The sequence below is a fragment of the Drosophila eugracilis genome, unplaced genomic scaffold (assembly GCF_018153835.1).
Source record: "Drosophila eugracilis isolate 14026-0451.02 unplaced genomic scaffold, ASM1815383v1 contig_616, whole genome shotgun sequence".
NCBI classification, from domain to species: Eukaryota; Metazoa; Arthropoda; class Insecta; order Diptera; family Drosophilidae; genus Drosophila; species Drosophila eugracilis.
In genome coordinates, this window is record NW_024573499.1 from 834,322 (window position 1) to 859,953 (window position 25,632).

Genomic DNA, 25,632 nt, shown 5'->3' on the forward strand with positions numbered 1-25,632 from the left:
GTATTAAAAACAACTGAGAATTAACGTTGCTTAATTGGATTGTTCTAAAGTATTCAACGAACTCCTGGAACACCCCAATAAGATCCGCAAAATAAAACACGACGTTGCCAGACCGCTCACACCGGCAGAGTGGCAACACCACCTTGCGCCCTTGCTGTTTACAAAAATCACGGCCAACTTTTTCGGCAATTTCAATTTATCAGCGCAACAAGTTGCTGCGTGAAAGCAGGCACAAGGAGCCAGGGGATCCTGATTCGTTTCCAAAATGCCGGACATTAAGATAACGCCACTAGGCGCCGGTCAGGATGTGGGTCGCAGCTGTCTGCTGCTCTCGATGGGCGGCAAGAACATAATGCTCGACTGCGGGATGCATATGGGCTATAACGATGAGCGCCGCTTCCCGGATTTCTCTTACATAGTGCCGGAGGGCCCGATCACCAGCCACATTGACTGCGTGATCATCTCGCATTTTCACCTGGGTAAGTCTTTCAGTTCCTTATCTGGGTAGCCTAGTCTAATCGTTTCTTTATCGATGGTGACATTCCAGATCACTGTGGCGCCTTGCCGTACATGTCCGAAATTGTGGGCTACACCGGACCTATCTACATGACTCATCCGACCAAAGCCATAGCGCCCATCCTCCTGGAGGACATGCGTAAGGTGGCCGTGGAACGGAAGGGCGAGTCAAATTTCTTTACCACTCAGATGATCAAGGACTGCATGAAGAAGGTGATTCCGGTCACGCTCCACCAGAGCATGATGGTAGACACAGATTTGGAAATCAAAGCCTACTACGCTGGTCATGTCCTGGGTGCCGCCATGTTCTGGATCAAAGTGGGCTCCCAGAGCGTGGTCTACACGGGGGATTACAACATGACTCCGGACCGGCATTTAGGTGCGGCCTGGATAGATAAGTGCCGACCAGATTTGCTGATCTCCGAGAGCACCTACGCTACCACTATCAGAGACTCGAAGCGTTGTCGAGAAAGAGACTTCCTTAAGAAAGTTCACGAGTGTGTGGCCAAGGGCGGCAAGGTCTTGATCCCAGTTTTTGCCCTGGGCCGCGCTCAAGAGCTGTGCATCCTGCTGGAGACTTACTGGGAGCGCATGAACCTAAAGTACCCCATCTATTTTGCTTTGGGTCTAACTGAGAAGGCCAACACCTACTACAAAATGTTTATCACTTGGACGAATCAAAAGATCCGCAAGACTTTTGTCCACCGAAATATGTTTGACTTTAAGCATATCAAGCCATTTGACAAGGCCTACATCGATAATCCCGGAGCCATGGTTGTGTTCGCCACGCCGGGAATGCTGCATGCGGGACTCTCTCTGCAGATCTTCAAGAAGTGGGCGCCCAACGAGAATAACATGGTTATAATGCCCGGCTATTGTGTGCAGGGCACCGTGGGCAACAAGATCCTGGGAGGCGCCAAGAAGGTTGAGTTTGAGAACCGTCAAGTGGTAGAGGTAAAAATGGCCGTAGAATACATGAGCTTCTCAGCACATGCCGATGCCAAAGGTAGGTTCAAAAGCAATCAGACATAAAATAATAACAATAACCTATCTATTTTTAGGCATCATGCAGCTTATCCAGAACTGTGAGCCAAAGAACGTAATGCTTGTCCACGGCGAAGCAGAAAAGATGAAGTTCCTCCGGTCAAAGATCAAGGACGAGTTCAACCTTGAAACCTACATGCCGGCCAATGGAGAGACATGTGTGATTTCTACTCCTGTGAAAATACCAGTAGATGCCTCCGTTTCGCTGCTTAAAGCAGAGGCCCGCTCCTACAATGCCCAGCCTCCGGATCCCAAGCGAAGGCGGCTCATCCACGGCGTCCTTGTGATGAAAGACAATCGAATAATGCTGCAAAACCTGACCGATGCCCTTAAAGAGATTGGCATCAACCGACATGTTATGCGATTTACGTCCAAGGTCAAGATGGACGATCCCGGACCAATGATCCGGACAACCGAAAGGCTGAAGACTCTGCTCGAAGAAAAGTTAGCCGGTTGGACGGTAACGATGCAGGAGAACGGCTCTATAGCCATCGAGTCCGTTGAGGTAAAGGTGGAGGAAGACGAGAAAGATCCCAAGCAGAAGACCATTTTGATATCCTGGACCAACCAGGACGAGGACATCGGAGCATACATACTAAACGTTCTCCAGAATATGTGCTAGGCAACGAAGAAGAGTCCCAATGAAATCCCAAGCCTTAATTCCATAGATAAGCACAAAGTGTAGATACCAATTTCTGAAATTTGAATATCGGTCAAAATATACGTAAATATTCCAACAAGGCTTCGGAATTTGTAACTACAACTTCTATTTTTTAAGGTATTGATCTTGATTTTCTACAATTAATTAATAACAATGCAAATTTAAAGTTAAAACATTTTAAATACAACTGATTGCAATTAGGCATGTTAACATTACTTCTTGAATTGGATTAAAGTATATTTATTGGCATTTATATAAGAATGTAGACACAATCAAACTATTTCAGTAAAAGTTTTGAGTTTTTTAGGTATTATGCTTTGAACTATAAAAAGGAACTAATCATCAAATCTGAAATAATATCAAATTTTGAATATAAGAACAGACCTTAGTTAATCCTCTTAAATTTCTTGCCTCCCTATCTCCACTAGTTAAAGAGTCCAAGGTTAAAGTTATTTTCGTTCGTTCCACGCTATTTATTCTTGGGTTTTTCTGAAAGTGTAACATTAGTAGGCTCCAGGCGTCGCTCCGGGTGCCTGGCACCATATGCAATTAGCTTTATGAATCGTAGGAGCCTTTCGAACACAGAAACATTCGCTTATGTGAGGGCGGCGGCACCGGAGATGATTTCAATCAGCTCGCGAGTGATGACAGCCTGTCGGGTACGGTTGAAGGTGAGGGTCAGCTTGTCAATCATCTCACCGGCGTTCTTGGAAGCGTTGTCCATGGCAGTCATACGGGAGGACTGCTCTGAGCAGGCGCCCTCCTTCATGGTGTAGAAGATGAGCGAGGCCAGCGAGAACTCCAAGTAGCTCTTGACCACATCGCTATCGAGCGAATCGTAGACAGCCAGCTTCTCGGACTTCTCCACAGTCGATCCGCTGTAGATGGGAAGGGTGGAGCACTGGTAGGACACCACCGACTTGAACCGGTTGTAGACGATCTTGCCCTCGGTGTAATCGTAACCGGTCTGCAGAACCTCGTTGGCGATCTTTGAGGCGTCCAGGAAAGTGGGCGGCAGACGGCCGACCTCGTTGGCCACCATCAGGATGTTCTTGCCGTACAGGCGGGACAAAATCGCGCGCGACTTGTCACCCACGCAGAACACCTTAGTGTTAGCCTCGTCCTGGGCCAGTTCTCCACGGATGAGACGGGCCACACCAGTGTGGACGGCTCCGCAGAGACCACGATCCGAAGTCACTGCGATGAGCAGCTTCTTGGGCTCGGCCTTCTCGTCAGCCTGGATTTCCGTCTTCTCGAAGAATTGCTGGGCACCAATGCCATAAGGACGCGCCGCCTTCAAGTCTCGCTCGGCACGAGCGTACTTGGCAGCGGACACCATCTTCATCGATTGCGTAATTTTCTGAATGTTCTTCACCGACTTCAGACGAATGGAAATCATCTTCAGGGTGGCCATTCCACGCTGCTGCTGGGCCAGCATGGTGGCCTCCATGGCCAGGGGCAGCAAGAGCTGGGTACGTTGCATCATCATCCTGTGAGCTGTCGAAGATTCCCTGCCCCGAAAATTAAATCAGTTTCAACTCGGCAAAATGGTCGGAGAAAATTCACCTGCGTTAAGTTGGCTGCGCCACAACGAGTGTTATAACACCGAGCTACGTTGCCACCCCGTCGAAATTGATAGTTCGGGGTGAATGGTAAAATTGTAGTAGAAGAGTAGATGAGGGGTTTTATATCTTACTCAATATATTTCAATAATGATATGTTGTCCAAATTAATATAAGGTTAATTGATTGAAATTAATAAGAAAAATGTTTGATTTCAAACATAAGAAATTAAGTAATCCCTTCATAAAATGTGTGCCTCTACGCCCCTTATCAATATGCACTTTGAAATCCAATTAAATGTTTCAATCCACTTAAAATCTGCAATAAATTCATATATGTTGTTTTGGTATTTTTGCTAAACTTAATTTTAATGGACGTTTACAGTTTTGGTGTATAAACTTAAAACTTATAAATAGTTGATAACGAAAAGGTGGTTATTTAAAGATGCCAGATAGATTTATATTCTCGACCAGAGTTGCCCTCTTGATTTTCCAATTCTCCGTCGCAGTCAGCTGCTCACGCACGCCTCCTGTTATTCCGTCACTAACGCCTCACGCAAAAAAAGCTGACGTACTCGGGAAAAAGATTAGGATAATTCGACGGAGACGAGCACCCGATCCGATCAATCAACTTCCCCGCCCCGCAGTATAGCCATATATATCAGATCGCCCTGTCCAGGATTCCCGGGACCCCAGGGATGATACCACTGGGGACGAAACACAGCGGATAAGTTAGCCAGTGGGCCAGCGTGTGTGTGTGTGCGTGTGCAAAGCTGGAAAATTGTTGCTGCGCAGCGAAGGAATATAAAGAACATATAGCATCAGAATTGGTATGACGAAGATAAAGATAAAGCTAAGGCTAAAGACAGAGGCATAAAGCTAGAGGATAAACCGAAAATCGGGAGTTTTAACAACCAAATTCAGTGCCTTTGCAGCAGCAACAAGGTGTACGTGCGTGTGCGTGTGTGTTGCCTGCGCAGTGTGTTGTTGTTGCAGTTGCAATCGCCAGTGGCTGTTGTTGTTGTTGTTGCTGTGTGACACAACAGTAACAAAATATTGAGCCGCCGAGCAAAACACATGATGTGGTCGTTCTTCTCGCGCGACTCCTCGAAAGACTTCCCTTATGACATTGGCGAACCCGTTGGCGGTTTTGATCAGTACTCCATATGGACACTGCACAAAGCCAAACGCAAGACCACGCTAGAGGAGGTGTCCGTATTTGTCTACGACATCCGTAGTGGGTCGGATACCAAATGCGAGCTGGCAAAAGCATCGCTGAAGAGGCTAAAGACATTGCGTCATCCCAGCATCCTGCAGTACCTGGACTCCCTGGAAACGGATAAGATGCTGTATGTGGCCACCGAGGCGGTTGATCCGTTGGGCAGCTACTTTGCTAAGCTCGGCAGTGACAATGTTCAAAAGGGCCTCTACCTGGCCTGGGGCATCTTCCAGATCACTGTAATAGTAAAAATGCTTTTTTAATGAATAGCCTCTTTAACAGAACTTCCAATCCCTTCCAGCGCGCCTTGTCCTTCCTTAACAACGATGGCAATCTGCGGCACAACAACGTGTCCGCCTGGTCGGTGTTCGTCAATGCCTCTGGCGAGTGGAAGCTGGGCAGTCTGGAATATGTCTCAGCGGCTGACGGCAATCCCATGCCGCCCGCCAAGATACCAGTTACCCTGGAGGTCTACGATTCCCCTGAGAAAAACGATCAGAGCAAGCTCAAAGCAGCCACAAAATGGTACGTAATCGGTTGCCCTCTGAATATAATAATGATAAACTTTCAAATCTAATACCCAATCAGTTCCGTGGACATGTGGGGTCTGGGCTGTCTGGTATGGGAAGCCTTCAATGGTGTGCTCAAGCAACGCTCCAACCTCAAGGATTTAGAACATATACCCAAGTCCCTGCAATCGCTCTACTGTGAGTTAGTGGGAGCCTCGCCTTCAAATCGCCCCAATCCGGCGGATATAATCACTCGTTGCCGTAAGCCAGGAGGATTCTTCAAGAACGATTTGGTGGACACACTGCTCTTCCTAGAGGAAATCCAGATCAAGGACAAGGCGGAGAAGAATCGCTTCTTCAGTGGGCTGACCACGCATCTGGACAACTTTCCGGACAATGTGTGCAGACACAAGATACTTCCACAGCTGATAACAGCCTACGAGTACGGCGACGCGGGCTCGGCAGTACTGGCACCCATGTTTAAGGTTGTTCTCTAAACTTGTACTTATATGGCTTCAATTTATAGATAATTCTAATCTTTTAGCTGGGCAAACTACTGGATGAAGTGGAGTACCAGAAACGCATAGTGCCCTGTGTGGTCAAGTTGTTTGCTTCCACGGATCGGGTGACGCGATCGCGTCTGCTACAGCAGCTGGACCTGTTCATCGCGCATTTGCAGCCACAGGTGGTCAACGATCAGATTTTCCCCCAGGTGGCTCACGGGTTCCTAGACACCAATGCCACAATTCGTGAGCAGACGGTCAAGTCGATCATCCATTTGGCACCCAAGTTGAACTACAACAATCTGAATGTGGAGGTTCTGCGTCACTTTGCAAGGCTGCAGGCGCGGGATGACCAAGGCGGAATTCGAACTAATACGACTGTGTGTTTGGGCAAGATCGCGCCGCACTTGCATCCGCAGGTGCGCCAGCGTGTGCTGGTCTCCGCCTTCATCCGCGCCATGCGGGATCCTTTCCCGCCCGCACGAGTCGCCGGAGTTTTGGCTCTAGCCGCCACACAGCAGTACTTTTTGCTCAGCGAAGTGGCCAACAGGGTTCTGCCATCTCTGTGTTCCCTCACCGTCGATCCGGAGAAGACGGTACGTGATCCGGCGTTCAAAACCATCCGAGGATTTTTGGGAAAGCTGGAGAAGGTATCCGAGGATCCAAGTTTGCGAGAGACAATGGGTATGTTCTTTATATGTTGCTGACACTTAAAAAACAAGAAAGTTATTCATTTTATTACTCACTTAAAAGTTATATTATGTTACATAAAATTTGGATTTGTAATTAATATGTAATATATTAATCCGATAGAGAGAAATAACTTATTATCTGTGGTTTCGGTATAAGTGTAAAAATGACAACATTTCATTCGTTAGTCATAGTAGTAAAGAGTAATTTAAAGAGTAAGAGATGTCAATAATCTGGAATGTTCTTTACAGAGGCGGATGTCCACACGGCCACGCCTTCAATTGGCAATGCGGCGGCCACCTGGGCGGGATGGGCGGTGACGGCCGTCACAGCCAAGTTCTATCGCAGCCAAAGTGATTCGTCTCGACCACGACCGCCTTTAACTGGACGCAATCTGTCCAAGCCAGCGTCGCTGGGTGAGTATTCGCCTCGCTTATGCAATTTGCACAATGCAATTAACCTGGCTTGCATTTGCTGTGTAGAGCAACCATCGAGCAGCAGTTTATCGACCACCACAAGTAGTGTTACCTCAATGACGTCGCTGGAGCATGAAAGCAATGACACCTCCGCCTCGGCCTCGGATTATGGCAACAACGATTGGGACAACGAAAACTGGGGCGAAATGGATGTAAGTGTTATTTGAATGTCATTGGAATGACCACTAATTATTCTAATTTTATTTAAGACCTCTCAGGATCCCAGCAGTCCGCTGGCAGCCAGCTCTAATAATGGTGCCATGATGGCAGCCAATGCCTTGAGCGAAGTGCGCGATGGCTGGGACAACGAGGAGTGGGGCAGCCTTGAAGAGGATCCGGTGAGATCTGAGTTTAATGTCATTTTAGCTTGGTTACTAATTGAATTGCTTTGTGCTTAGTGCGAGGAGGAAGAACAGGCAGAGCAGGAGCAGCAGCAACAGCAACTGGCCAGACAATCTATATCATCCACCACGTCGACGTCAGTCCACAGTCAGCATAATCAGCGTCCGCTGCTGCCACATCAGCAGCAACATCCCCATCAACAGCAGCTCCAGCAGCACGAGTTGAATGATCTGATCGAGCCGCTGGCCAAGCTTAACTCACACGTCACCTCGCCGTCAAAGCAGTCGATGCTGCGGCCAAAGGAGCTGCCCAATCTATCCAGCAGCAATACGTCGCCCACGTCGGCCACTGCCAATTGCAATAACATTAGCCCGCCTTCGTCGCATTTGAATAATTCGACGCATAATGCCAATTGGAATAGCGATTCGTGGGCCGACGGGGAGTTTGAGCCACTGGATGAATCGGGACTTGGTAAGTTTGTTTTGTATGCTATAAATATGAAATATTAACTAAAAAAAATTCCATGTGTATTTGCAGGAAATGCCAAACTGGACGAGGCTCGCCGCAAGCGTGAGGAGAAGAAGCTGCAGCGGCAGCGAGAGCTGGAGGCGCGACGTGCCCAGCGGGCGAGCGGTCCCATGAAGCTGGGCGCTAAAAAGCTTTAAAAGTAATCAGCGGATAACAGCGATGCGTGTTATTCGACTGTTATTTTCATCGTACATCTAAGCCCAAAGTGTATTTTGTATATTTCTGTGCGTGTGTGTCTTTGTCCCGCTCCCAATCGTCCCGCTCTGTGTGCTTTGTGTTTTTTGGGAAACAGTTTGCATTAAATGCAATCTCAGTGACTCGAGTCTCCATTTCGATTCCGTAACCTAGCCGTATTGTATTTCTAATGCTGGCACGATATTAGCTAATATATATTCAGCGTCTCTAACGAACTTTCCAATGTAAAGCACTGTAATTAAAACCTGTAATTTATATTTATAATACAAAAAAAAAAAAAAAAAAAAAAGAATGAAGCAAATGACAAACCAACCAACCAGTAGCTAGTAAATTACTTCAAATTTATACTTTTATTAATCGAAACTAGAAAGAGTATCGAAGATAGAATGTCTGACTAACGGAAAGGGTCCTCGAGCGTGAATACCAAACCGCAAGGTTGCAGCGAGTGTGAGAATCGGGGGATAATCGATATCAATGAGTGGATATGAAGTCCTTTTCCTATCCCACTATAAATGAGTGAATGAATGTGAGAATGTATGTGATTTCAAAATTCATTTTAGTCGCCCCTTTCCAAAGCTAAAAACTTGATGAATTCCAAAATAGATTTTCTAGGAGCGCTGAAGGCGAAGGAAAGTAAATATTTAAAAAAAAATCTAAACGTATTTTTGCGAATGGAGCGTAACCAAAATTGTGAATTTTAATACATAAATATAAATAATAACAAATATTTTTATATAGTTCATAATAAAGGGAAACGAATTATATAGAACCAAGAAATAGAAACAAACAGAAATCAAGAACCGCAAGCAATTATAGAAGGAAACAATTTTAAAGCTTTTCAGAGATACATTTAATTGTAGTAGAATTGCACTTGTTATATAGATGTCCTAGGTTGCCATAAATAGGAACGGTCAGGAATAGGTTTTCGTCTCGGTTTTTGTGTTCTTTTCTTTTACCATTTTCCGTTAAAGAGTTTTCGAATTTTACCCAAGTAAGAACAGCACCAAGCGCAAGGCCATTTTTGCATGTCGAACTCGTAGCGTTACACTTTTTGAATGTCCTGTACATACATATAGATACAGATATACATATACCTAACATATATGCCGATTTTTTCCAATACCTCAATATCAGTGTACAATTTTTCCATAATATATTTTTGAAATACAAACGAAACTAATAACCCAAAGCGAATGAAAAATACCAAAATGAAAAATGTTGACTTTTTGAAATCTCATTGTTGTCGCCGCGTCTGTTTGCATTTGGAGCAAACGCCACATATGTATATTTGTAATTAATGCAACTCGATTCCAATCCACGTCAGCCCGATATCCCGCGCTCCCTGCCTCCTCCTCTGCCCCTAGCCCACATTTATTGGCATTCATTTTCTTATAACAAATTCTCTCAGAAAAATTAACATTAGCGTAATGAACTATTTAAAACGAATGAAAAACCATTGAAAATAAAACAAATTGAAGCAAAATGGAAAATTTATTGTTTAGACAAATTTTTAAGACTGCAAAAATATAAAAACCAAAATTAATTGAAAGTGGTAATGGTAAATTACAAGAAAACTAAATTATTTAGTACTAATCATCAGTAAAATAAATTTTGAAATAATAACAAAAAAAAACTTTTAATTTTTCTCCTTACGGGTAAGTCAATTTTAAATCTTTTTAAGCGGCCAATAAAAGCTCATCGTCTTAAATGGATATCCCGACAAGCTTTTTGCCCACATCTGGTCGGGCAGATATATATTTATATATATATTTGGTTAATGGCATCTGTTTTGGCAAATGTTTCCGATGGCCATTCGATAATTGCAACAATCCAAACCCAAGCCTTTGTTTACTTTCCGTTGGAGTTTGTGCAGCTGTTTTGGCCAGTTTCGCGAGGATAGTTAAGATGGGTAAATGCAGATATCGGGGAAAACCCAACAGAGCTTGCTAGACAAAAGGAGAATATGTTCAACTTTACATTGAATCGGTTTCAAGTTTACTAAAAAATGCTTAAAAATAACTTCATACAGGGAATCACTTTGAAATGGAACAAATAGCTTACAAATTTAGCTAAAAGTGGGTTGACTTTTAAATTTAGTACTTTAGTTGGAATATCTCATATACAAATTCGTATTATTTTTTTGGTTTGTTTCAATTTGAGTTCTAATTTTCATACAGAAATCTGAAATATGTGTATGATTTCATAGCATACTTATTTGAGCCGAAGAAAACACAATTCGATCTGGCTCGTTAAACACTCCGCCCACTGCACTAATTAAAATGAGTCAATCTGCCCAGATTAGTGCTCCTCGGTAATCCCCAATGTCACGTCACGTTTTGCGAACTATTTTTAAGATCTGCGACCGCACAACTTTGTTTTTCTCACGCGCCCGTTTCGCAGCTAATTTGTTGCAACTTGCAACTTGCAATGGGTCTCCACAAAAGAGGGGCGCTGCATAGAGGGGTTGGCTGTTCAAAACTCAAAACAAAACAGAAACATGTTTATACATTTTCTGGGAAGTTTAACGTGTACTTTACTTCTATAGATATGTATTTAAGTAACCCTTTGAGAACGGAAAGTTCGTTTAGTTTCCATTTAATTTCAAGTTCACCTTAAGTATATATTTTTTAAATTATTATATATTTGTGGAAGATATCCCCCTTTTGCACCGTCCTTGTTGGAACCGATGCTGCCGCCCAGTTGTCCGCCTCCCTCTCAGATGCCAAATCTGTTGACGAAGTTGCCCTTGCCGTGAATAATTGGCTCGCCCAGTGCCACGAATGCTCCGGATAGCAGTGCCTAAAATAAGTGACGCCAAGTGGGGGTGGAGGTTGTGGAGAACGAAGCGGAGGCTACTAAAGACGCGAATCGCTATTAATAGGCTCTGAAGTCAGATGGAAATGGAAATGGAGATGGAGACCTAGACCCTGTAGGCACTGCACCACAGTGGCATTACTCATACGCCCTGCCTGCTGCCTCTCGCGTGTCTAATTGTGCTGAAATTGAGGCGAACAGCCGCGATTACCGCCGCTGCACGGGTGTGGGTAATTAAATAGTCGTCGTGATAAAGTTGAGCAAATATTGAGATCATTATGGTAATTCCGGCTGCTGCCCTGCAACCATCCAGCCTTTCAGCATCTTTGGCATTCATTTTGCGCTCATTAAACTCGCGGCACACTATTTATTATTATTTATTATTACCTGTGCCCGCCGAGATGCTCGGATTTGTCACCGAGATATCGAAGCCATGCGATTTGGCACGCAGGTGTGCGGCGGCCACAAACAACTCTATACGAAATTCACATAATTTCCTCGCTTAGAGCGGGCGCAAAATGCATTAAACGCTCTTACTATTGCCATTGTCGATGCAGTTTGTTTTTGCTACCCAGTGATGGTAAGTGTAAGGGGTATATTGAGTATATCATAATTACTTGAAAAGTACTATTACTTAAGTAAGCTATGGAGGAGAGCTTCGTACACTAAGTTATAAGGCTTAAAGATGAAATGCAAACTTAACTGAATGGCAACCTCGGTTACAACCTTCAGACTTCTTGATAATTCCACACAGAATATTGTCTAGGGTGTTACCAATTCGAGGTATGCCTTTAGCACTCGCAAGTATTTCTTATTTCGCGACTTTGACTTCGCGCATTCAATTCAATCAAAGCGCAACGCTCCACTCGACTCGCCTGTGGCTTTGTTTTCGGCACCTTTTGTTGTTGCGCTGCTGCAGTCGTTGCAAAAATTGTTTAAAATTTCAAATTAGCTGCAGTTTGCATTGGCTGATGTTTCTGCATTTGTTGTGTTGTGTTTTGTTTTTCTAGGAGCGGTCTCTTTAGCATTTTACACAGCCCCTGCATTCTGGAACGACTTCCCAGCTGCCACCCACTGTGGGTGATGGCATTAGTGTGTATTTCACAATTTGCCAGTGAGTAAAATACTCTTAACCTTGCAGGCTCTTGCTTATGATCGCATTATCAACGGGCAAATATACAAAGTAATAAATAATTCAAGACAAATATTAGTTTCTGTCTCATGAGGATCATATTAACCAGCTTACCTTAGATCAGTTAACTCTCACCTTTAATAATCTCTTGCTTACACTAAAAACAGATACTATTGTTGTCTCATGATAATCTTCACTTAATCCCATCTCAGGCAAATATACTTTAAGGAAATTTACAATTTGTTCGTAGAAATAGAAAAAGCCAACGTCTAAACTATAATCAGAATCAAAGCGGATCACTTTCAGATGTCATGAGATGTCACGTGAAAAAGGTTCTTGGCAGTTACTAATGTAAAGATAATATGAATTCCTTCCTGTTTAAATATAACTTAACGAAACGCGGCAGATTAAGAACTTGGTTTATGTATTTAAGAATTTAAATAATATTTAACCAGTTATCAGTCACACTCAGTTAAAAATTATATTTACTTTTTGACTTTAACATATTGTTAGAAGCTGTTTATATCTTGAAACTCTTGAGTTGAGTATTCGTTATCCACAAGTTCTCGCCTCGACCGCGAGTGAAAAGTGAAAACCCAAGAATGATTCATAGGGGATTTCCCGGCATTAACCCCGAATAAGGCCACGCTTGAACGTGAGCACATATTTACGCATTTTGAGCAAGTTTCCGTTTTGTACAAATACGAGCAAACAGGCAAATAATTATTGCGATGAACAAATATTGGCCCGTGTAAATGGACAAGCCCCCAAGGCAAACAAAGAGCGATGGGCCATTGGATAAAGTGGGTCTTCCATAGAAAGGAAAACCGCAGGCACAACCACGATAACGCGCTGGATATAGCTTGTGGCCTGACTATATAGTCGTGGTCCGGTCTGCTTCGGTCCGACTTGAGGTTTTTGGTGCGTGCCCGGCTTGATAATTCCGCTGGAGACTCCAGACCGCAGACAAGACGATACGGATGAATCACCCGTCGCCAGTACAGCGACCCGTGGCCACCAGAAGCCCAAGTGTTCCACAAGTTCGGCACGAGCGCCACGGAGATCAGTGATGGCGGTTTGGTCATAAAAAAGTCGAGCTTTGTAATCCTTTTAATGTAGTTTTTTATTTTACAGCTGTTATTTTAGCATTTCGTATGTTAAGTTTAATGATAAAAGAAAGTTTCTATTTCATTTTTAAAACTTACAACATATTTTCTAGTGTAATTTTGTATGAACATTCTTAAAACATGAACAGCTTTTTCTCAATAAGTTTTATCACATATTTAGTTAATTTACTTATAAAACTATTTAAATGCTTGGCTATTCCCAAAATATTATCTTGAAATTCTTTATGTAACAACTAAGATTTGGTAAAACACAGAATTATTACTCATTTCCAAACAATTCTTTCGTTTGAAATAGGTTTATAGTGTATTTAATTAGTCCAGGGATGTAAAGAAAAGTTATGAGGGATACAAAAAGTAATTTATTTAAATATTTTCTCTTTCTTTTTAAAAATTAAAATGATTTGAAAGCCATTTAAGGGCATATTAAGTTATAAATAAATAATTCTACTTACCCATCTCTTAATATATTAAGTTAAAAAACCTTTGTAGTAATATTTCTTACCAACAACTGAAAAAGTTACCTCATAATGAAGGCAACACTGTCACGGACATCGCAAGCTGTAAACAAATAAGCAAATAAATTTACAACTGGCGGCTGCATGCAACAGTTTGTTGTCGATGAATGAAAACGTGCTGCCAGAGGTGGCGGGTTGGGGGTGAGTGGGGGTGCCTTGTGGACACTTGGAGCCTTTGCAAACGGGTTTTTGGCCACATGCACAAGACACAATGTAAATGGCAACGAATTGGCGCACAATTCGAGGCTTGCCGCACACGTGTTGATTTCGATGGCGCTGCCAGCTGAGCAGCCGCAGTCTGTCGCCTGACAGCCCAACAACCACCCACCACCCACCACCTGGCACCCCCTTAAAAAAAACATAGACCCTGTACTGTCCTGCCTCTTCTCTCCCTCCTTCTAGTCATGCCACCTTTGTAAGTAGGTCAATTACAGGCTGCCATTGTCGCTTTGGCCACGAGCACACCGAAAAAATTGATATTAGGTCGGATATATATTTAAAATTATTTTGTAATTAATTATAAACTAGAAGTTTATTAGAAATATTTTTGCTATGTAATTTTAAAGTGTGTTTTAATAACATATTAAGAAACTAATGAATCATTCATGTGAGTTTTGCATCTTAAAACAGAATACTTCATATCTATCTTATTTTTTCCTTAAATAATCTAAAAATTGTATTTTATATTAAACAAAGATAAAACTTTTCTCTGTGCACGCATGTGTTCCTAGTCCCAGCGAACTCTAAACTTGCGAAATAATAAATTCAATTTCACAAAATGGGGTAAAAAAACGAAGCCAAAAACGGCCAAGACCAAGCGGCCACATCGAAATCAATACAAATGCGAATCGAAAGCACGTCTAATTTAATTGTGAAATTCTATGGGCACATGGGCTTATCAAGTTATAGGGCTATATCGTAAATCCAGGTGGTGAACCTTCCGTTTCCTTCCGATTTTATGGCTATATTGCTGGAAATGCATGCACATTAGACAGCAGACCATCACGACATCATCACGCCACCAGCATTCCGTGGGAGGAGCTCTTTCTCCAGACGCAAGTCACCTGATTAGCGACACGTACGCCATTCGCTGGAGATTGCGTTTTTCTTAGCTGCTCTCTTTATGGCTTTTTATAGCCCTTGATAAGAGGGCCTTGATAGTTGCACTTGGTTTCCGGGGTTTTTTCTAAGAAAGTGCAAAAAGATGCTCTCTTAGTGATGCAACAAAGGCAGCATATCAGATTATTTGGATTATTTTAAGATTTTAAATATTAAAATGTAATAAGAAGCCTTCTTAAATTTCTAGTTGGAGTTTCTAACGTTTTAAACTTTCTAAGAGGGTCTGTTCTATCCTATCAAAAGAACTTATATACAAATTAAAAGTTCAGGTTCTGGTCAGTTTGATGTAATAGCTGAAAGAGTAAGCTAAGAGTATTATCCTAAGAAGAGATCTATGCTTTTATATTTCTATAATCTAATACAGTAAAATCAAACTTGCTATCCAAGCAATCTATTCCAGATCGACGCGCCTTGCCTGCTTTTTCAATGCTGGTTAGGCGGTTTGCCTGCCCGTGCCATTTGGGATCGGTTGTGTTCGAGCTGCTCTTTTTGTTTTTTGGGTCTGGAGCGGATGATCATGAGCCGTCCGTCCACGAGTATTTCCGTCCGTACCTCTGGCCTGGACCGATCTCCATGTGCGCCGATGGCAGCGGCGGCGGCGGCGGCGTTGGCGATTAATTACCCTCGAAACGGCTTTGCTGATTTCGGCTTTACGAGCCTTTTTAATTTTTTTTTCGTTGGCCGCCGCCGTCTTTTCTTCGCCTGACAAGTTGAAATATGCGTCGGACACTTTCGAGCGAGGGGCATAAAAATACCAGAACCAATCTGAACAGCTCTCGGTTTTTGCTTTTTCATTTTTGCTTAGCGGATTGTGGCTGTTTATTTTTTGGGCAGGCCTTTTGCTTTTGGTCTTTATAGTTGTTTTGGCAAGGCATTAAAGCATTTGGGGCCTCGCTTTGTTCGTGCGACCGCCAATTGTTGTGAGTGGATGAGTTAAGGGCTCTTGATTCTAGAGCGGCGGCCACCGCGTGGAATACTCAATATTTATAGACCTAGGTCCGGTAGTCGAACAAAGAGAGAGCTCTTCGTATGAGGAGTAGGTGAGATATCGTGCGGGGGGGAAGTTACACTAGCTTACAGGAAATCATATCCGGGAATATGCGTAAATGAATTGGAAAATACGAAAGTCTTACTCATATTTTGTTTTTTTCAATAAGGATTTATTTATGACTAAAGACAAACGAGAGCAGAATCTCTACAGGAACCATTTAACTTTGCAATGCAGTTTTAAAACATAAATATTTCAAATTTAAACCAATTCATAAGCAAATAAGGAACAGTACCTCTATAAAGTAAATCGTTATCACCAAGAGAGAAATTTAGCCCGCATTTCAGTTCAACTTAATCTAACGTTTTCAGAAATTTACTTAACACTAGCCTTTTCTGGGAATCTAAGAGTAAGGAATTCCAAAAAGTTTTTTTGTTTTTTATATTATTTGTTTAGCTTCAAACCAGATTGTTATATTATTTTCCCAAAAACAAAGAGTTATCCAGAAAGAAGCAATGGGAACTAAATAATCTTGAATTAAAACCGATAAAAGCGATATTCTGTGAGCTAGTGTTCTATTCAATGCCCGATAACGCTTTTCTCTAAAGTGGGTTAGAACTCCAATCTCTTTCGCTGCCTCCGCCTTGGGGATGACTCACATAGACGTCAATATAGACGTTGATATCGGGGTATTCGAAAAAAAAGGGGGACAGAGACTTAAAGACGTCAAAGGGTTAACCAAGCTGTCGATAAGGATTCGGACTGGAACACGTCATAGCTGGCCTGTAAAAAGTGATTCTGGAAATGGGAATGGAAATTCGAATGGGGTTGGGGATGTAGATAGGGACATAACCCGCGCCGGGTTCAATGTACAGATGTCTTGGGGCCACACCTGTTGCCGAAACTACAATAAAAATACAAAAACCTGCGTCGCAATAAAGCAAGAGCAGAGCAGCAACAGAAACAGCAACAAAAGCAGGCAGAACGCAGAAATCACGCTACGATCATAAAGGCGAAACGTGCTAATAAAAGCAAAAACAAAGCTCGAATCGCGCTTCTGAGCGGTAAGAAGAACCCCTAGGAGTTGCACTTGAACCCAGTTGGAATCTAGAATCCAGAGCTGAGATGGAATGCCGGCGATTTTCTCCAGGTGATGATGAGCGAACCCAAACAGATAGTACCACGCGCACGAACCAGATGCAGATTCAGATACTATGCTAACCCGAAATGAGGCCAAGGCAAGCAACGGCCACGACCTAAAAAACACTGCGAGAAACCGGAACAGCTGAAGATGCTCAGCTTGGTAAGTTAAGCTAAACTTCTAACAGTACTGAAGAATGACTAAAGTAATTTAATTCTAATAATAATATAAAGATATTGAACTTAATTTCTGTAAAAGTTTAAGAATAGTTAGAATTCTTAAATATTTTTTTAAATGGACCTTATAACTATACTTTTAGCATTATAAATTTATTCTGATAACTAAAAATAGCTCACGCGTACTAGTTATGAACGCGATTAGTTACAATCTTAAGTTAAACAAGGGTAGAATATGATAGCCTTTTTAGGGAACACACACAGAATTTAAATGAAATTAAATTTTTAGCTCATGAGTAATATTTTTAGACTTAAGAAAGTAAATAATTGCAAATTTAAAATGATATTTATTTTTTTCTGGGAAAATAAGATTTTTTAATTATGAGTAAGTTATTATAAAGATGGCAATATTAAAAACAAGCACTTAACCGATATTAGGGTTTAACTTCGGCGTTTAACTTTCCATATGATTAGCAGGAATAACAATGAATAATGTCAGTTACTCACTCACTTTAGCATTATCTTAGCTGTGGTATTAATGCATATACTATTTTTAATACAATGTTGCTTTTTTTAAAAGTAAATGAAATTCAGTTTTGTTTTTAATAGCAAACTGAAGTTAGTTTTCTCTCTGTGTAGCGAAGGCAATCAATTTTAAGATTTTTTCCTACCAAAAGTAGCCGCTGAAGTCGTGCGATTTAAGAACGCCCACGGCATCTGAAGAGCGGCTTCTGTTCTTCACCGCCCCGAAATCTTCTCCGAATTCTTTTGTTTTGGCTCCCAATATTCGTAAAGAGGCGATGCACCAATACACTCGTAAATATTCCTATTCCAAAAGAGGAAGAATCTCAAGTCCAGCTCACATACACAAGCACAGACGAAGTGCAATTAAAGGTGTTCGCACTGTACGTGTTTCGAGTTCACTGTACCCGTTACCTTTCGCGCGTATTATTAACTCAAATATACACAAAATATAACAACAGCAACAAGAACAACTCGTACATCAAAAATGACTTAAAATCTCGCCACACGTCGATGGAATAAATGCATTCGGGGCACTGAAAGAAAGGATTTTCATCTTAATTTCTCATTAAAAATATATATTTATTCTATAAACTAAAACAAATGGAGGTGAGATAGTGTCAATCATCTTGATCTGACCTATCACAAGTTTCACTTAACATTGAACCCACCTCTGACTCAACTTTTTATTGCAGTGTATTAATATATATCCATTCCCAGTGGTATTTACTTGTGCGTAAGTATTTGCGACCGCTCCCTCGCCAAAAACGGAAAAAAACAATTTGTATCCTCGCTCGCTCGCTCCTCGCTCCATAAACAATGAGAAATGTTGCATCCGCCTTTGTTTTTGTTGGGTGAGTTTGCGAACTGATCCGCGTTGTTTGTTGTTGGCGTTATAAAAGTGTCATTAACATGTCAACGGGTCGCGAAAGTTCGCCAAGTTTTAATGGGTGGTGGGAGGGTGATCAGGGGTGGCTATGCACCGAGCAGGGAACTGGATTAAAAATGTTTGCGACCACCAATTGTTTTTAGGGGCTGCACGAATATGTAAATTCCGCGTTTTTATTAATTTTAATCAGAAATGAAATAAACCCTTAGTTTGTTGGTGCAGTGTGAAAAAATTTGTTATCAAATATAAAATAAAAAATCAAAAAGTATTCACACTTTTAATCTAAATATTATGGATTCTTATAGATTCCTTTATCCCTATATTATTTAATAAAAAATCAAATCAATATCAATTACGATATTTGGCCAATACGATATTTGGATGTGTACGATCTAATTTGTTTACTGTGTACCCTTTCTCTCCCTTTTGTTGTCAAGCGAAAAAGTTAAACGGTAACCGGCCCAAAGTTCAATATGCTCTCCCGCTCTCTTTCCCACCCACTCAGCCACCGCCTCTACCCCTCCCTTTTTAACACCCCCTACTGCTAACCAAAAAAAAGGAACAGCAAGGCAAAGGCAAAGACCAGAAAACAAAAACAAAAACTATGTGACGCCAGAGCAGAAAAGTCAATGATCGACTGGCGCTGGCGTTGTTGTTGTTGTTCTTGTTGTTGTCATAATTAAACGCGACAAATAAAATTTGAAGAAAAAAAGAGACGCCGCCGTCGCCAGGCTGAAATTCGACAACAACAATACAACAATGAGACAACAATAAATTCTTCAATTAACATTCGCACAGGTAAAAGAGAGAGAGGCCGAGTAAGAGCCAAAGAGAGCGGGGGTGAGAGTGAGCAGCACGCAGAGAGCGTGACAGCCTGCCAGTGTATTTGTATGGTTATATCGGTTACGTACATAGGTGCGTGTGTGTGTGCCAGGATCATTTGCATTTTCGCAAGGTGTCGCATAAAGGCAACAACAAAATTCGCTGATTAAAATGCATTTACAACAACAGATACGGCAGAACAAAAAAAAAACAAACAAAACAAGAACAAATTTCGCTGCTGCAAAAAAGTGGGCACGTCGCGCATATTTTTGTGATCCCCTTTGTGGTTGTTGTTGTTGCATAGATTAAAAATCAGCAAAACAAAATTTTGAACACAAGTGAGGGAGCGGAGGAAATAGCCAGGCAGTGCTGACAGCTTCAGCTATTTTCGCGCTAAATTTAAATAAACAAATTTTGGAGCATACTTTTTGAAGCAATTTCGAGGGATTTTAAACCTCTGTATGAAAAAATATAAATTGTTTACGTACAAACATTTTAATTTTTTAGTTTTTATAAGCTTTTTTCAGAGAAAGTCAGCATGACTAATTTACTAAAAAATAAAACTTATCATTAAGTAAAAAACTTAAAAAAACATTTCCTGTTTGTGCTTAAAAACAATTAACTTTTAAAATTTATTTACTAAAAACAAACTAGAAGCATACGGATATTAGTTTTTTTAAAAAGTGAAATTTCCTTTATTAAGTAAGTAATATTATTACAAGCTGTTTGTCTAAGAATAAACTGAAGTGATACGATTGCTAAATAAATATTTGTATTATTTTGAGATTATTTTATTTCTATATTTATCATGTGGAACCACCTATTTGCTTTGCTCCTGAAAACCTGCCACCTTCCGATCGCACTTGCTGTTGTTGTTGTTGCCGTTGCCTCTGCGACGGCTGTTCTACATATTGTTATTGTAGTTGGAGCTGCCGCCGCGTGCCAGCGTGGATTAGTCATAGTTTTTTCGCCGCTGACGCAGCCATGAAGACGTCGGCGACGACAATCGCAGTGATCTATGGACAGGCGAACGGAGCGGATCGCTGATTTAGCCAATTGGCGCCAAATCGTAACAAGCAGGCAAACAAACCAATAAACCAACAAACAAACAAACAATCGAACAGAAAAATCCAAAAAAAGAAAACACAGCCAAAAAGGTGTTTGCGAAAATCAAACACTGGACCACCGCACATGCGATTAGTCACAAAAAGAGAGAAAATAAAAATAAAGGCAAAACTGAAATAAAACGCGCCTCGTAATAATTTGTTTCTTCGGTTTGTGTGTTATATTTTTTTTTATTTTATTTTTGACAATTTTCGTTTCGGGTTTTCGTATTTAGTAGCCTTTCAGCGCAGTCTTACCTGGTTTCAGAGCGCAACGAAAAGTATTGAAAAAAAAAACTGTAAAAAATGAAAACAAAGTGATCGCGAGCGCACTTCGTTTCTCGTCGGCTGCCTTCGGCTATTTGAATGTGTGTGCGTGCGCGCGTGTGTGTGTGCGCCTTTGAGCGCAGGTTTATCAAAAATTTTCATTTTCAGTTTTAATACAATTTGTGCCGCGCTGCCGTGTGGATGTCTTAGCACTCAGTCCTGGCCTAAAAAATAAAATAAAAAATAAATAAATCACGAACAAGCAAATACGAACGTGCGGTGAAAGATTTAGTTCTAAAAATTAATAAACAAATGCAGCCAATACAGGAACATGCAGTGTCTGGTTTTTCGAAACCCTCGCCTGTTTATAGCTAAATCACGTAACGTAATCCGTGTTTGTTTGCCCGATTCGGAGTTTGTTTACGCGTCGTTTACCGTTACCCAGCCACTTGGCCCGCACGTGCTGATCGAAAATCGAAAAACGATCGAAAGGCCAAGAAGTCGATCACTTTTGAGGGCGGTCGCTTCAGAGTGGGCGTGTGCGCCAATAATAAGCCAAAATTGGTCAGAGAAAAAACGCTCATTATCAGTGTAAAAGTGTAATGTAAATGCAAAAAAAGCGAAGTGAGAGTTGACTCATCATATCGACTGCCTGTGAGATCGCCATGAAATCCAGTTGCAAACAGTAAAGCGCATTTCTACGCATTGCGAACATTGTAAATAAGTTTGAAGAGTTCTTCTCGGTAAACGAAAGCTGAAAACCAAAAGTCATTAAAGTCTATAAAAGCAATAAACAAAAGTATTTAATACTAATAATAAAGATTACCACCTTCGGGCTTGAAAGTATTATACTTTTAAAAGATATAACTATCAAACCTCAAGCCAACAAAGCTAATAAAAGCGAATTAGTAGAGCAACTACAAGTTAATAATCTGGAGTGAATACTAAAATAAAGCCTTAATAATAGTTAATAACAAGAAACCCTCAATCCAAACAAATTTGCCAAAAATTACATATAGCCAAAAACCAACACCCAAAACAGAAACAAAGCGTGTAAATAAGTTTCGTGATATTAAAAATACGTGTAGTAATTGCAGCAAACAGCAACCAACAACCAGCAAACAGAAAAGAGCAAACAAATAAAAACCAGCGATAAATCAAGCCAAAAATAAGTTCGCAAAAATAATAAACAAAGGAGAGCAGGAAATTGCAACATCTTGTGATAAACGCTGACAATTTGTTGCCCGTTGAATGATTGCAATAAAGGCCATCGAAATGCAGCACAACAACGGCGGCGGTGGCGGCGGCAACGCACTGCAGCAGCAGCAGCAGCTTCTGCTGCAGCAACAGCATCAAAATCAGCAGCCTGATAATAATTATATTTGGGGTAACAACCACAATGGCAGTATCGGCAACAACAACAATACAATGTTGCAGTTGCAGCATCAACAACAACTACGCGCCGCCTCCTGGATAACCGATTGCAATAAGCAGCGCCACATTAACAACAATAACAGCATGAATGTCAATTACAATCAGCACTTGACGCAACAGCAACAGCAACAGCAGCAGCAGCAACAAGCTCAGTACATGCAACCCAATTACAACAACTACACGCAACAGCAGCAACATCTTGTGCCAGCAACAACATCCCAATCCAGCAATCATTTCTATCAGTGCCAACAACAACAGCAGCAGCAACAGCAGCAATTCCTTGCCCCCGCAATAACTATCTCGCCACCAGTAACATCCCACCAGCAACTTCAGACACATCAGCAACATCACACGCAGCATCAGCATCAACCACGACAGGACTATTCCGCCCTTCAATTGGCCAGACAAGTAAGTTAACTTATTTTTACAGAAAAAAACTTAAAAATATATTATTAAACATAAAGAACAAAGCTCTACATCATGTGAATATTTTTAATTTGTGTTCATCTTCCAAATCTTAAATTAATTTCTTCAAATATTTTGGTTTCCTTTTGAAAGAGTTACCGAAGTATTTCCAGTATATAGCTTCTTATTTACCAAATCTTAGCTATCAAGATTTGCTCTCAGTGCCTTCACTAGCAAGTACATATGTAGGCATTATGATTTGCCATCTCCCTCATCTCCGCTCATGATTTGTCGACGACTTTCCACTTGCGGTTTGGTGGGCGGCGCTTCGTCCCAACTTAGAGTTTTTGCTCGCTTTTGTTTCCGTTGATTTTTGCATTTATTTCTTAATTGCGTTTTAGTTGTGTGCGTTGTTGTTGTGAGAAATTTGTGGTTGGGAAAACTAACAAAAATGGCGACAAAGGGGCGTATACTTGATCTTTCGCTGGAGCTTTCGTCACGTATACGACATGTGGAGCGCGGAGTGTTCCCCCAAAAATACTTACTTTATCTGAAGTAAATATTTACTGCTCTGCTGGCTGTGGCGTGGGAATGCCACTCCCCAAACACACAAAAAAAGGGGAATAAGTAAATAAAACAAACAATAAAAAATACATTTCGAGTAATTTAATTTGTTTCAACTGCGAACTGAACAAAAAAAACTGGATCTCTATATATATATGCATTTTGCAAATATATATAGATGTGTTTAAATAAATTTAAATTAATCCAGCAGACAGTTACAGATTTGCGCGGCAGCAAAAGGGTTTATTTAACCTTTGGAGAGTGATGTTGCCCGAGGGAGACTTGACCTGTTTTCACCCCATTACACCAACTTTTCGTTGGTGAAGTTTAATTTTAGATTTCGAGTTATCGCAGCTTATTTAAAGTTAAAAACGAGTTGCTTAAATCAGTTCAATTGAAACAAATCTCGAAGAAATAAATCACTTAAGTACATTCCTAATTAAAACGAACATAAAAACATTTTGGAATTTGTCTCAATCTTTAAATCAGAAGAAAACAAGGGAAAATCCTTAAACAAAAGCCATTTTAGTGTTTTTGTTTTGCCTAAAAATAAACAAAACAGTTGACGGAATGTCTCTATTATTAGCCAGGAAATGGTATGTTTTCCTACATAGGAAAACTCTTTTTTAAATCATCGTGGAAGGTAACCCTGAGAAGTAACCCTGATTCTTACCACCCGTTGTTGGATTGTCGTCAGAATGGCATTATCTGCTGGCAGAAAACCCCTCAACTTTTCTGTTTAATCTGGGCGATCGTCGCCACTCTAGAGTTCCCGCACCTGATAGCGTCATGGGTTAAAAATACGGTGGTGATGCATGAGTCCGTGTCGCGCCGGAAAGTCTACGCCTTGCCTGTAGCCAGACTCTCTGCCAGCTAGAAAGAAAGACAGCGAACACACGTCGGAATCGGAATCGGAGTCAGAGCACCTTCCTCCAGATAAGAACCCACCTGCACAGTCACGAACGCTTGGCCAGGAAGTGTAAAAGCCGTAAACAGCCCCAAGTCCATCAGTCCGCACTGCAAAAACAAAACAAAAGCAAATCAGCCAGCTGAAAAGTGAGACCCGTAGAACGGAAATGCCATAGAACGAACACTCCAGGGCACATTCATATGGCTAAGTGTGTGTGTTTGTTTGGCTTTTGGTAAGGGGCTGATTTTCGCCACTTATCTTCGGCCTTCGTTGTTGGCCACATTGTCGAGAGCTGTTATGACTAGGCCAAATGGTTTCACGTTGGTTAGGCCCGTTAGTTGCCAATGCTGCTCTCATATCAATCTGGGCTATCAACTAATCAATAAGATGCGGGGCAGATTCTCATACAAGTGCTGAATCATATTGAATTGCGAGTTATTGATAGACACAGAAAAGTAATTACCTGAATAATTGAACTTTTAAATGAGTTATTAAGGTGTAAAGTTTTTTTTATAATTGTTCAGAAAAGTTGTCTTTAGACATGTTTTGTACACAACCTAAACATCTCTCGAAGGCAAAGAAGATAGAAGATGTTTTTTAGATTCTGAATTGGGATTTGGATATGGATGTTCTCAGTATTTTTTTCTACATAATTATAAAAGCAACCCTTTCTCATAGAATTCAATTTTTTATAATACTTTTAAGCTTTCTATAAAAGATAAAGATTAAAGGGCTATGAATAAAGGGGTTGCCAACATAATTACAAATATCATGGAGTTAAAAATAACAAAGAACAGTAATTCTTGTAAATGATCCCCTAGAATTACCATTCTTAGGTCATTCATAAAGAAACCCCAGCGATAAAGCTACGTTCCCATTGATTTCCAAGAAAAAACGATGTCGTGGAAATCGTAAGTGTTTAGGAAACTCTTAAATGACGTTAATGCTCTTGGGAAATGGGGAACTTTTATGTTGATTTTTAGTGCTGTCCTTGAACTTGTCGTGTTTTTTTTCAGTTTGTTTTCTTTGTGGCCCTCTCTCAGCTTTGTTGTTATTAATTATTACAAAAACAATTAAGCACTCGAAATTAACAACTTTAATTTGCAGTCGTTTAGGTTTTATTGTTGCCATATCTGTTATTATTCCGTATGCTTAATTTTTTAATGAGCGTCGCTCGATTTGTTTTCAGCTTCTACCTCGTTTTTGTAGTGCAAAACGGTTCTACAACAAAGCCATTAAGTTTTCTTAATCATTTAGACTGCAACTAGTAGTTGGCAAACAGCAACGCCTGCTCCGCCTCCCTGTTTATAAGCCCATTAGCGGACCTAGTAATCAGCTGTTTTCGAGTGAAGGTCTCTTGGATTTTGAATGCGATTCAATAGCCGGGAAAGTGTTGATTTTGGACTATTTGTCCCTGAATTGGATTAACACTCGAGGGGAAGTCTATAGCAACAAGAAAC

At 41.2% G+C, this 25,632-nt stretch overlaps 4 protein-coding genes across 5 annotated transcripts; 3 read left to right on the forward strand and 1 right to left on the reverse strand.

Moving 5' to 3' along the window:
- The first annotated feature begins 136 nt into the window (after positions 1-136).
- LOC108111420 (integrator complex subunit 11) lies at positions 137-2,317 on the forward strand. The gene is made up of 3 exons (XM_017220878.2): positions 137-479; positions 548-1,522; positions 1,578-2,317. Exons 1-3 carry the CDS (start codon positions 266-268, stop codon positions 2,180-2,182), a joined length of 1,794 nt encoding a protein of 597 aa, XP_017076367.1. The 5' UTR covers positions 137-265; the 3' UTR covers positions 2,183-2,317.
- A 347-nt stretch (positions 2,318-2,664) lies between these two features.
- On the reverse strand, positions 2,665-3,875 carry LOC108111421 (ATP synthase subunit gamma, mitochondrial). Its single transcript, XM_017220879.2, has 2 exons — positions 3,788-3,875; positions 2,665-3,732 (listed from the first exon to the last, which is right to left on the reverse strand). The coding sequence occupies exon 2, from the start codon at positions 3,708-3,710 to the stop codon at positions 2,817-2,819; it is 894 nt and encodes a 297-aa protein (XP_017076368.1). The 5' UTR covers positions 3,711-3,732; positions 3,788-3,875; the 3' UTR covers positions 2,665-2,816.
- A 426-nt stretch (positions 3,876-4,301) lies between these two features.
- On the forward strand, positions 4,302-8,511 carry LOC108111411 (N-terminal kinase-like protein). 2 transcript variants are annotated; one of them, XM_017220867.2, is made up of 9 exons: positions 4,302-5,240; positions 5,303-5,526; positions 5,590-5,995; positions 6,055-6,697; positions 6,955-7,119; positions 7,186-7,331; positions 7,398-7,517; positions 7,578-7,992; positions 8,059-8,511. In XM_017220867.2, exons 1-9 carry the CDS (start codon positions 4,860-4,862, stop codon positions 8,184-8,186), a joined length of 2,628 nt encoding a protein of 875 aa, XP_017076356.1. In that variant the 5' UTR covers positions 4,302-4,859; the 3' UTR covers positions 8,187-8,511. The 2 variants fall into 2 exon arrangements, with proteins under 2 accessions (XP_017076356.1, XP_017076355.1); XM_017220866.2 differs by having other exon boundaries at positions 4,303-5,240; positions 7,389-7,517.
- Positions 8,512-21,057: 12,546 nt separating this feature from the next.
- LOC108111390 (transcription factor kayak, isoforms D/sro-like) lies at positions 21,058-22,710 on the forward strand. The gene has a single exon (XM_041819358.1). The coding sequence runs from the start codon at positions 22,111-22,113 to the stop codon at positions 22,708-22,710; it is 600 nt and encodes a 199-aa protein (XP_041675292.1). The 5' UTR covers positions 21,058-22,110.
- The last annotated feature ends 2,922 nt before the right edge of the window (positions 22,711-25,632 follow it).